Raw genomic sequence first — 13,474 nt, 5'->3', positions numbered from 1 at the left:
GTTAACCAAATTGTATTACCGAGAAAACATTTCCTCACAGATGTCATATTAAAACGGTTTACCACCAGTATGTACTCTTTGGTGATGAGTCAAATGGCTTGACTGAGAAAAAGTTTTATCACATATATCAGACTTAAATGGTTTCAATGGTTTCTCACCAGTGTGTACTCTTCGGTGCCAAATCAAATGGCTTGACCGAGAAAAAGTATTCTAACTTATATCACACTTAAATGGTTTCTCAGGTTTCTCACCAGTTTGTACTCTTCGGTGCTTAATCAAACTGCTTGACTGAGAAAAAGTTTTATCACAGATCTCACGTTTATACGGTTTATCCCCAGTATGTACTCTTCGATGCTGAATCAAATTGCCTGACTGACAAAAAGTTTTCTCACATATCTCACATTTAAACGGTTTCTCACCAGTGTATACTCTTTGGTGGTTAACCAAATTGCCTTACCGAGAAAAAGTTTCCTGACAGATGTCATATTTAAACGGTTGACCCCCAGTTTGTACTCTTTGGTGAGTTATCAAACTTCTTGTCTGAAAAATAGTATTCTCACAGATCTCACAATTAAATGGTGTATCAATAGTATGTACTCTTCGGTGCCTAATCAAATTGATTTACTGAGAAAAAGTTTTATCACAGACATCACGATTATATGGTTTCTCACCAGTATGTACTCTTCGGTGGTTAATCAAACTGCCTTACTGAGAAAAAGTTTTCTCACAGACCTCACATTTAAACGGTTTATCCCCAGTGTGCACGCTTTGGTGGTTAATCAAATGGCTTTACTAAAAAAAAGATTTCTCACAGACGTCAGATTTAAACAGTTTATCACCAGTGTGTATTATTCGGTGATTAATCAAATGGCTTGACTCAGAAAAAGTATTATTACATAGTTCACATTTAACCGGCTTCTCACCGGTGTGTACTCTGTGGTGACTAATCAAACTGCCTACCACAGAAAAAGTTTTATAACATTCATCAGATTTAAAAGGTTTCTCACCGGTGTGTACTCTTTGGTGGTTAATCAAATTTCTTGACCCAGAAAAAGTTTTTTCACAGACCTCACATTTAAACGGTTTCTCCCCAGTATGTACTCTTTGGTGCTGAGTCAAATGGCTTGACCTAGAAAAAGTTTTCTCACAGACCTCACACTCAACCAGTGTCCCCCCAGTTTGCACTGTTCGATGCCTGTTCCAATTTCTCACTTGATAAGGATTCTGTGTAACATCTAGTGATGAACGTCCCGGTCGTTTTAACTAAGGACCACTTTGTAAAAAATTAACATTTGTAACAGAATTTTGTCTAAATTTTAATAGTTTTTGTTGATATACACTGTCAAAAATGCACACAGTAGAATAAATTATATCTATAATAAAAAAAGTTTTATTAAAATCAAATAAGGTGTAAACAATTCAATAATTAGAAATCAATGAAAGATGAACATTCTATAGCTGTAGCCTCTTTTGGATCTACACTACCTGCCACTTTAAATTGAAACAAAAATGAGAGAACAAAACTTGAAATCAGTTTCACTTCATGGAAGAATCAGAATTAATATAATACATAAATCTTTATCAGCTTAAAACTTGAAAGTCATACGGGATTTAGAAAGAATTTCATATGTTTTATCGAATAATTTCCTTTTGAACCCCTAGTTGAACTTATATTAGATTTGTATCATTATTTCACTTGGAAAACTAATTCAACGGCAACGTTCCGTAAATTAGGAAGGCCATTGTATCAATAAACTCGTAGACAGCATAAAATAATTATAAAGTTCTAAATTGGGTGTCTACAGGGGAAAATGCCCCCCTTTCCCCATTTCACAGCGACTTCTGAAAAAATCTTAGTTTGAAACTAAATGGACGTTCAGCTTTCATTTTAAGCCTAATAAACATTTTTCGTAAACGGAAATGTTTTTTTTCAAGTTAATGATTTATCCTTAAATACAAATTAATTTAAAGGCAAATTCTTTTCAGCAGTGCATTTTTCCCAGCATGATGAATGTCTAGTAATCCATCACACACAGTTGCTCGCAAGCAATTTCTACATTCCGTAAGTTATATACCTCCTCCCAGCGGTGGTTTAAATTGCATGCTGACACATAAACCATCGGGGACGGATCTTCAATAAAATAACTGCGGCGGGACGTAAGATCCAGATCTCTGGACAAAGGCCTTTGCAGAGTGCTCGCTTGATCCTGTCAGGTTACCTACAAGACCGGGGCCCAAATGTAGTCACACTGGAGGAGTGGCACCATTTGAGGACATTATATCCCAGTAAACGACAATGAAGTCCCACGAGATTTTGACTCATGGATAATTGATATGGGCTGTGTCTGTTCTGATGGATGTTGTCAGGCTAAAAAAATACATTTTTGTATTAAAGATATAAAGTAGCTTATTTCGTCTTAAGTCTCGAGTTAAGCACAGTTGTTTTCTATCACCCACTGTATGGATTGTTTTGGTGGACTTCGTCCAATATAGCACAGGAAAGGCTATGGAAGAACACGGAATTAAATGTGGAAGCATAAGTTTCCAAGACATATGATTACACTGATGATTTGAACATACTATATGAAAATGTGATCAATCTTAATTAACCTATTGATATTTTTTTTGTTACTGATGATAGAATATGCTTGAAATTTACGTTCACATCCCTAAGTCACTAAGGATAAAAATCAGTGAAAAAAAAGGGCTTTGTGTATCGAATAGGTCGATCAAGTGGATATCTTTACTTACCTGGGTATTTTTATTATTAAAGATGGCGGGTAACTTGATGATATTAAAAGTACAATAACCAAGGCTCAGAGTGCTTTTTCAAAGTTGAAAAAAATTTAGAAAAATAAGAATAAATGTTTTCAAACCATAATTAGAATATTGCAAGCCCTAATGATGACAATGGGCAGATATGGTTCTGAATTATTGGCGCTCCAAGAAACGGATGAACATTCCCTAGATGTTTTCAAGAGAAATTGCCTATTGATTGGTGTGGGTACCTGAACGACCGATTGTATTTCAAATGATAGGTTTTAAGAAGAGTATAGTTCAATCCCGCTGTCTAGGATTATAATTGAGATAAAGGTTGAGATGGTTAAGGCACAGTCTGCGGGTGGAAGATGATATATTGCCAAAAATTGTTCTTTTTAGTCAACAGTTTAGGGTTAAATAGAAAGCAAGTCGTCAACGATTTGGGTGGGAGGACCTCATAAGGAGAGAATTAAAAGACACGGGAAGGTCGTAGGAGGGCTAAAAAAGGGAGGTTTAGAATACATTAGAATGGAGGAGGCGCTCACGTAGCTGTGTTGGCCTCGCGGCTTTTGGTGCTTCGGTGAAGCGTTAGTAACAATGATGGTAGTATTTAAATCTGGAAAAAAATAACAAGCAACTATATTTAATCTGATCTCTTGCAAATTGTGAGTATGTACGACAGTAGAAAGTATAATAACTGACCCAATTTTCAGTTGCTACACTGCACTTTATTTTGACAGTAACACAGATAAGTTTATAAAGAAAGACAGAGAAATAGACTAAGCATTGGATTTCAAATGCTCCATTGGGCCTGGGGTTCATGATCCCCTTAAAAGATATAATGATGTGACAAGCCTACAGTTCTTACTTGCATAAAGTGAACAAGACACTTGTATAGCGAGATTAATTTTTTTTCAAATCTGTGGATTCATCGAGTCAGAAATACGAAAGTACTCAGAATTTTCAACAGAGAAAAATTGGATATTTTACCTAAATTTCATGTTTTCAATACGTTTTTCACTATAAAAATTCGAAGTAAATTTCACTAATGTTTTTGGATGAATGACTAAAACTGACACTCAAATGATAATCAAATGATAAATAAAATGATAATAAAATGATCAAATGATATCAGGACTGTCGACATTAACAAAAAAAACTTGCAGAGGGAAAAAACTTTAATAACCTACGAGCTTCGACCTACACAACCAATGCAGAAATGTATTCTCCTGTTTTCAATAAGGAGGAGAGGTATGCAATGATGCAAATTTTAATTAGATACGTTTCATTTGAATCTGACGCTATTTTTGATCTTTTTTGAGACCTTTTATTTTTGAATTCTGAAAAAAAAAGATGTTTAAAAGATAAAATATAAATGTTATAATAAATTAAAATAAAAAATGGTTATCATAATATGTTTCCGTTCTTGCTTAAATATACGATAATGTTCACTTTGGTAATTAACTCCACACTCTGTGTTGGTATAACTTTTTAGTTACTTAAAAAGGACGTTTAAATATTTATAAGCACAATAGCCTCGTAAGGAAAAATATCTCGCGATTTTTTTGTGCTAAACATCTGAGTTATTTTGACGTGCAAACGTATCATTCAAAATTCAAATTTAACTTTCCAACGACTTTGTTAATACAAATGAAACGCTTTAATAACCTAAAAAATGTGACCTGACATTTAAAAAAAGATTTTTCTGTAATATTTTTTTTTCTTTATTTAGATATTCTTTATTGACCTTTGCTGTACCTTTCTCAAACAAATATAATGCACTATATCCTTTCTTATATCTCTGCAAGTTTTGGCAGGGTAATTCCTCTCGAGGAATATATTGACTAGAAAGTCATTAACTCATGTTTTTAATGTCAAGTTCTTCTATAGTTAGTATGGTTACTATATTTTAGTTCTTCTAATTCTTCAGAAAAACAACTTTTTTAATTTTGGAAAATTTTTATGGCGATTTTCAAAATTTAATTCTATGTCATCAGTGATACAACAATATAGTATGAACGATAAAATTGTGATAACGAGTAAGAAGCAAAAAAAATTTATTTGCTAGGGCCATCGATGTCCCACAGACCGACTTTTGAATTTTTTTAAAATATTGAAATTAGAGTATTAATTTTCTTTAGCTGGTTGATATTATTTCCAATAATTCAATTTTTTTAGATTTCGTGCTTGTTTGTGTTAAAATATAAAATATTATAAATAAACTGTGATTAAGTATTATTGGTATAATTTCGGTTTGTGTATATTGGCCTGTATTTATATATATATATATATATATATATATATATATATATATATATATATATATATATATATATATATATATATATATATATATATATATATATATATATATATATATATATATATATATATATATATTTTTATATATATTTAAGTGGCCAGTTTGTTCATTTTTATTTATACTTTCCAATTTTGGAGGTTTATAAATGCTTGAATTTGAATTATGCTGTTGATACTACTTGACATATTTTTAATGTCATGCTTGTAAAATTTACAAAAAATTACCATGTTTGACAAAATATTTGCTTTTCAAAAAAAGTTCACAAAACTAATAGTTTCAAACATACCTTCGTCATTGTTATCCAGACTTTGGGAGTCCGATTCAGATGTTAAACTGGTTATTCTGGATGCAGCACCCACAGGTAGCTATTGATGCTCAGATGATAGGATAGAAGTAGAAGTGTCTCTGATCGTTTCATCTCCAATTGATGAAAGGTCTCCAGCTTCAAAAAAAAAAATAAAAAGTAAACAAAGAGAAAAAAAAATAATAAAAGTAGTTTTAAACATTATAAATGATTTACAAATAAATCATTAAATCATCAAAAGATAAAAAAAAAAACAATGCCAAAATAGTTAAAATTAAAAAAAAACAAAACACCCTAAAAAATTTAAGCATTATAATTTGACTCACCCATTATAATAGTATGATAACTAATAAAATGTAATACGACTAATATAAAACCGATTTCATGATTTGGTACTTTATTCATAAATTTTCACATCCAAATAACATCTAATTAATTTCTTGAAATAGAAATAACTAAAGCTAACTAATTTATAAATACTGAGAACGACCCTTTGGGGACTGGCAACGAATAATTGCAAATCATCAGTGCTTCTACCTTTGGCCTTTGGCTTATTGGCTACCTTTTGCTTATTTAAAAAAAAGTCAGTAGAACTGTAGTTTCACAAGCATCTTTTGAGTCAAAGTCAATTACAATTTAGTCAATGCTAATCTATAGTTTCTGAATTTCATTTCAATAACTTTACTGAGGTGTTATATAAATATTCAAACCGCCCATAATCAAAGTGGTGAAAGTACCGTTGCACAAAGATCTCGTGCATTTATACGTTAAAAGAAGGTGTGATGTTATGACGTTATTTTTATATTTAAACAAGGTCCTTTGCTAATTGTCTCTGTGTGATAGTTTTTCTGTTTTAATAAAACGAGTCACTCTGATACCAGAGTGGGGTAAATATACTCTTAAAACAACTTATTTTAGGGGGAAAGGATGATGATATGGTGATCACTTAGAGCATGCTTGCAACACTTATTGGAAATTTTATAATCAAAATAAAAGCAGTATTACCTTTTAGACTATCTAAAATATATTGTTGCAACAGATTTTTCTGAGTGATCTCATTATCTTTTTCAAGGTAAAAGATAGTTAGAAATGTTTTTGTTGATGTGTTGTTTCCTATTCTAGGCATTTAAACTTCATAATCTTGTATTTTCCATGCAATTAAACAAATTTTGTGATTTCCCTAGAATTTTTTTTAAAGGTAAGTTTGCAAAGAAAGTTAAAGAACCTCATATTGGGATGAAAGTAGATATATGATTAATGAAAAGGGTGTAAAAAATCGAAGTTTGTCACTTAAAAGGTGAGATTCTCCAGAAAATTTTGGGTATTTGAGATTCTCCAGTAATTTTTCTAATTTTATTTAGTCATGGTTGCTTAAAGTTGCATTATGGGATCGACCAAGCTAAACTGTTACTTGATTAGCATTGATGTACCTTGTAGCGAAGTACAGTACTTTTATTTTGAAAACAATAATAAGAATACAAAACCGAATAAGCGCAACTTTCTTAAAGTTAAAAAACCATATTAAACCTTTTGTGCGGTGTTCTTAGTTTTCATTATATAAACTAAAACATAGCAATAAAAGTGATACCTCAACGATTTCAAGTTTAACAAATAATATATTTAAAATATGCTCAAATAAATGTATTTGTTTTTATTTTGCTTCAGTTTTTATCTTGGGTATCCAAAATCAGTTTTAGTTTCTTTGGGGAAATACATCAGCAAAAACTTAATTTGCAGAGTTTAATTTTTGCTGATTGTCAATAAGCAGAAGGTTAAAATTGTACCCCTTTCTTTGATTACACTTCCAAAACCAAACAGCATCCACTACTCAGAGGTATAAAACGCAAGGTTGCTGTCAAAGGTAGACTCCTTTCTGAGTTTAATGAATGACCAACTTTCCATACCATTGACATAACGATTTTAGAAAAGGATGTGAATAACACTGTTTAACTTTATGAATCTTTTGTGAACATTGAACTTACAACAGAGTTGAACAAATAATAAATCCTGATGAATGATTATATAACGTTCATGATGCCGTGGGATGAAAGTAAATTGATACTATGAGCTCCAGTTTGTGACTCTGATCATGTGGAACTGCAGGGTTGGAGATCGAGTCTCTATCAGTGGCCCTGCCTGCAACTGGTATCTTCTTCTCTATTAAAATTTTGAGGGATCAATATGGCATGTAGTAAATCAATATTTCAGTCGGATTGTGTGGGATAATTGAATATGAGTGCTAGAGGTGGGTTGGGCGATGAGTGAATTGAGGACTTTCCCTTCTCAAAATACGTTTACAACTATATTATTTTCAAATGTACTTTTGTCACTGCAATACATAGCCTCACTCTTTAAGATAAAGTTTGACTATGTCTCACAACTCTATTTTTTATAACATTTAAAATAATTAGAATAAAGAGCGAGTTGTTGGGGAGGGGAAAGCACCGTACAAATACGTAACGATTTCTGTTAGTTTTAATGTTGGGTGGATCTACTTACATTCAGTTAAAAAAAAAACTTGTTTTTTTTTTATTTAATTAGTTGACGTTTTTGTATTAATTAAGGTTTTTATTTTGACTAACAGTGCACTAATAATTAAAAAAAAATTTGCATATTCATTTTAATTTTATTTGTTGATATGGCTTTCTCGAAATTTGTTTGATCTTATTTGCGGACGTTTTTATTAGTAATAAATATACGCAACTTACGAATTAACTTACGTAACAAACTTCTATATTCATAATATTTTTAATAGGTATATTAGGGGGTTCGCCCCCAAGTCGATCCCACTCGAGTTAATCTAAAGTTCAAATATTTTTCTAATTCTTCAAGAATTACACCGTGATCACACAGGCAGTTAATTATAATAAACATCTCTCATAAAATTAATAAAATATATTTGTATTAATTTGCGATTCTTTTTCTAGGGGGCGGACCCAATACTATTAGTAATAATTTCTGTTCATTTTAATTTTTGATGTTGCTCCTCGTTTTAAGTTGAAAATTTTTTTTTTATTTAATTTCTCATCGTTTTATTAAATAATGATGGGAAATACGGCGCCCCAGGGATAGAAAGGTCCTGCACCCAAGGAAAGATACTCCCCCCTAGCCCCCGACCCCCCCCCCCACAGCCAGAAAAAATCGTCCTTGCAGACGTTTGTATACTTCCCAAGAACTAATAGGCCTACTATATGTATACAATTGGTAAACTTCATAACTTTCAGCCCTTCCCTGGAGGACTTTAGGGGGATTCAGTCATCCTAAAAGACATAGTTATACTTTCGACCATGCTGAATAAAATGGCTATCTCAGAATTGGAATCGGGTGACTTTGGGGAAAAATGGAGCGTGGGAGCTCCATTTTTCCCCAATTTTGCCCTCCATATTTTGGTTACTTATAAAGGGCACTAGAACTTTTAATTTACGTTCCAATGAGCCCTCCCACAATATTCTAGGACCACTGGGTCAATAAGATCACCCCTGGGAAAAAAATAAAATAAACCCGCATCTGCTGTCTTTCATTTAGCAGAAAATAAAAACTTCCTTATTGTTTCAGAAAGGAACTTGAAACACTTTTTGAAAAATCAGGCAAATTTTGTCAGGAGCGTAACTTTTGAAGGTTAGGGCTAAATTTTCTGAAACTTATTTATTTAAAATCATCATTAAAATCTGTTTCTTTGGTTGGTCTATTAGTATAAAAATTCAGTTTTTAGAGTTTTCGATACTATTTAGCTAGTTGCTCCTTACTTACAGTTTGTTACCACGAACGGTTTGATAAGTCAATGAAGGTTAGAATCCGAAAATTTTCATTTTTAAAAAAATTTGATACTTGTTAATTATCCAGAACACACTCAAGAATTTGATAGTTAAGATCTCAGAGAAAAAATAGTTCAGGTCTCTGTATTTGGAGAATATTATTTTAGGCTCAGTGGAAAATCTACATGGGATGTATACTTCAGAAGTAACCTGACCTTTCCACTTTCTTCTCTTGGTGTTAATACCTGAAGAGTGCCACCCTACGTGGTCTGCACCACCTGATTATCCCACTGCCATTAATGCATTGAAAGAGAAGTAGCTTAGAAGTCTGTAGAAAAAGTTCCATGTTCCCTCATTTTATATAATAAAATATATTCAAAATCTTTTTTTTCTACCACAAATATTATGATAAGAAAAATCTCAAAGCTCATGTGCATGTCATTACTTGAAGTAGTTTTATATTTTTGTACCTTTTTTTCTTACTAATAATGCTGTTTTGGACATAACAGAACAATAATTTTCACTTCTTCCAAGAGAAAATCTTCTTCCTCTCTGACGAACTCCTATAAATACAGGAAATTCTTTTGTAACTGAGTATCTATAATGAAAATCTCACTATTTAAACTTTTGTTTAAACTTGCTTTATGCGATTTTCTACCTACGATAGCATAGTCCCTTTAATTATTTGCTAAAAGAATAATATAGCGCTTATTTGCGTAATAATTCCGTCTTTTCTTTTAAAAATAGAGGTCTATTTTATGGGAATATTTGAAATTAACTGAATCGTTTTTTGTTTAACACTTAAATTGCTATGTTGAGTTTCCCAAAATTCAGAAGGCAAACTGAATCTTACTATAAACTTTTAGTAATAATAATAATAATAATAATAATATATTTTCAGCTGGATTTACAACAACGGAGATAAACAAGCGGTGTGAGAAAAGAAACACAATCATCTGAAAGTACAAAGTATTGACAAAACAATACTTAATATTTACTACTACAACTCTTTGAACAACATTAGCAAATTTTTTATTCATAAATTTGCAAAGTCCAGAATTTGCAACAAATTGTTGTCCAAAATACATTGCATAATTTTAAGTTATTTTTTTTTTCACCTCGTCTTGGCTTTGGCATTTTTAAATATTAAGTTTATGAAGTACTGGAAAATTCTAATTTTTTATAGGTTTTACAAATAAAATATTACAAATAATATTAGATTATAAAAAAACCATAAGCTTGAGATGTACCTGTACTGTCAAAACAGGTGGAGCCCAGTTCCTGAGTGTCAGTTTCAATTTTATATGGTCCTGAAAAGCAGCAAAAACTACCCGCCAGAGTATCTTCCCTTTTAGGAGACAAAAGACGGGGTGGATGCCCAAAAAGCTTTTTATGGTCACTTGGTAAAGCCTCTTCAACTTCTGAAAGAAAGAGTAAGTAAAAGAGACATCAAATACTTTCAACAGAAAAGCTTACAAATCAAGCCCTACTACTTCCCCTTTTTCAACATATTATCCAACGAGATTGAATAATAATACTTTTAAGGAGAGATATAAAACTATCTTTGGCAAACAGCAACATCAAATCTCAGTATTTATATTTGAAAAAAAAAAGGAATCCTAAAATTATTCCAGAGTTTATGCAGCTAATAGGCTAATCAGTTGGCTAATTATCTAGGGTAAAAAAAAAACCTTAGTGGCAATGTTGCTTTTTCCTCTTAGTAGCCTACTAATACCAGTTTTTTTAGTGTCAGGCAATTAAATTGTTCAATTAATTCTTTTTTTTGTATCTTTAATTCATTTTCTTTCAGATTCCATTTGTTTGTGTGTCCATTTGATTTTGGAAAACATATACATATACAGGAAAGAAAATAGATACCCCAAGTCATCTTTGCCATACACACTCAAATATTATAGATGATAATCGAAACATTCTTTCTTCCAATTATAATTGAAGAACTGACAGACAATCACCCCTTATAATACTAATTTTTCAGCGTCTGACCCCCCCCCTCCCAAGTCTAGTCTCGAATTGATGACTCTAAAATGATCATAAAACATATCCGGGAGTCTAACTCACAAATTTAAATACACAACAAAATAAGAATCAGACTATTTCAGTTCAAACTATCATCATATTCAATAGAGCTTAAGTTTTAAATCTAAGTACAAGTATTGATTAAAATCAAAAACAAAATTATGTTGTGAAAATCTAAGGCCTGTTCTTAAACTTCTTTAGTGTCAAAGACTTTCAGTCTAGAGCATTAAGCATTTTGACTTTCATCAATAATTTTTCCTAGGTCATGATCCAACTCCATGAAGGTAGCAAAGACTCAAGCCAGAAAATTGAAAAGACTAAAAGATAGCTTAGTACAAGAAGATATAGGGGCAGTATAGGAACCAAGTTAGATGTAACAATGTCTTTTTGAGCAGAAGAAAATGTATGTTCACAAAACAGGCAGTGTTACACATTGAAACGTTTTAAATAAAACTCTTGCACATACATTTGCTTCGCTTGTCCTTTATAAGGAAATGTTCCAGTTCTGTTGATAGAAGAGCTTTAGTAAAGGTTTTATCCTTGTATGGTATACCAGACAAATACATTAAAGTGATTTGTGCTATGTACGAGAATAACACTGCTGCGGTTAAGGTAGGAAATGAGGTCAGCATCTGGTTTTGTATTAAATCAGGAATTAATCAGGGTTGTGGTCTATCCCCCTTTATATGGATTATTTTAATGGACTTTGCCTTAAGGAGCACAGGAAAAACCTTGGGAGACCACGGAATCAAATGGAGCGGAAAAAGTCTCCTGGACTTAGATTATGCTGATGATTTAAGCATCCTAGATGAAAGTGTGAGCAAAATGAATGACGTTTTAGAGGTTTTGCGAGTTCAGGGTGCTAGAATAGGTTTGAAAATTAATGTTAAGAAGACTAAGCCACTAAGGCTAGGAATAAGTGAAGATGAAAAGGTGACGTTGGGTAATGAAAAGATTGATCAGGTGGGCAGCTTCACTTACCTTGGTAGTATTATTAGCAATGATGGTGGGAGCAGTGAAGGTGTTAAAGGTAGAATAGCCAAGACCGAGGGTGTTTTTTCACAGTTAAAAAAAGTTTGGAAGAATAGGAAGATAAGTCTACAAACCAAGGTTAGAATATTAGAAGCTACAGTGATGATAGTGGTCAAATATGGCTCTGAAGCATGGACGCTCTGAAAGTTCTGGGTACCCGGCTGACTGAGATTATGTCAAACAATAGGCTATACGAAAAATGTGTTTCAATACTGCTTTCTAGGGCTATAATGAAAGAAAGGTTGAGGTGACTACGACACATTGTGCGGATGAAGGAAGACATATTGCCAAAGATTGTCGTTTTTGGCCAACAGTTTAGGGCTAAACGAAAAGCAGGTCGTCCTAGTCCAGAGCGGGAGGATGTCATAAAGAAAGATTTAATGAAAATGGAAACTTCGTGGGCGGGTGTAAAAATGGAGGCTTTGATTAGATTGGGGGTGGAGGAGAAGCGTGCGTAGCTGTGTTGGCCTCAGGCGGCTTGGTGCGGCGGTGAGTTGTTAGTAGTAGTAGTAGTTTTACCGCGTTCAAAAATTTTGGCTTAACGAGATATTAAATAGAACAAAATAAGTTTTTTCAACTGAAAGTAAAGAGCCACATTAAAAATTGAAGAAAAAACAGAATCAATACCTTGCTCTTTACTCTGAAGTTTTTTCAGTACTTTTTAAAGAGCATTTTATCCTAATTAAACGGCCTTTGTGATTACATTCTTTAAGAATGACCCCTGAATCACCTAGGCTGTTTAATTAGAATAAATAGCTCTTTTGAAAGTACTAAAAACATCTTTTGCGCAAAGAGCGAGGTACTGACGAGGGGGGGACCCCTCATATACGTAATAATTTCTGTTCGTTTTAAGGTTTAATGTTGCTCCTTACTTTCAGTTGTAACAACTTGTCTTTTATTTAATTCCTGATCATTTTCTAAATAAAGCCGGGAAATCCGGCACCTCCTTCATAAAAAATTCCCTTTCCCCACGAAAAATTGCTCCATGAAATAATCCTCCAATGTAAACCTGTGAAAAAAACACGTATCCGGATTTTTCTTCTGGCAAAAATACAAGATTCCGCAATTTTGGAGACAGGAGCTTTACACCTCTACTGTAGGATTCTCCGATACGTTGAATCTGATGGTGTGATTTTCATTAAGGTTCTGTGACATATAGGGGGTGTTTCCACCTTTTTTCAAAAATAAGGCAAATTTTCTCAGACTCATAAGTTTTGATGGGTAAAACTTGATGAAACTTATATATTTAATTTCAGCATAAAA

General features: G+C 32.6%; 1 protein-coding gene across 1 annotated transcript in view; it reads right to left on the bottom strand.

The window, feature by feature from the left end:
• Positions 1 to 210: 210 nt before the first annotated feature.
• Positions 211 to 13,474, bottom strand: part of LOC148939315 (uncharacterized) — a 127,273-nt gene continuing 114,009 nt past the window's right edge. Inside the window, exons 6-7 of the mRNA XM_089106843.1 lie at positions 10,393 to 10,563; positions 211 to 368 (exon numbers count right to left, since the gene is read on the bottom strand). Of these exons, the coding sequence (XP_088962969.1) occupies positions 211 to 368; positions 10,393 to 10,563 (329 nt within the window). The remainder of the gene's footprint in view (positions 369 to 10,392; positions 10,564 to 13,474) is intronic.

This window comes from Artemia sp. Qi Xiang Cuo, chromosome 21 (genome assembly GCF_049724085.1).
Source record: "Artemia sp. Qi Xiang Cuo chromosome 21, ASM4972408v1, whole genome shotgun sequence".
NCBI classification, from domain to species: domain Eukaryota; kingdom Metazoa; phylum Arthropoda; class Branchiopoda; order Anostraca; family Artemiidae; genus Artemia; species Artemia sp. Qi Xiang Cuo.
Note: the sequence above shows the minus strand (reverse complement) of the source record. Positions and strands in the feature narration are given on the sequence as shown.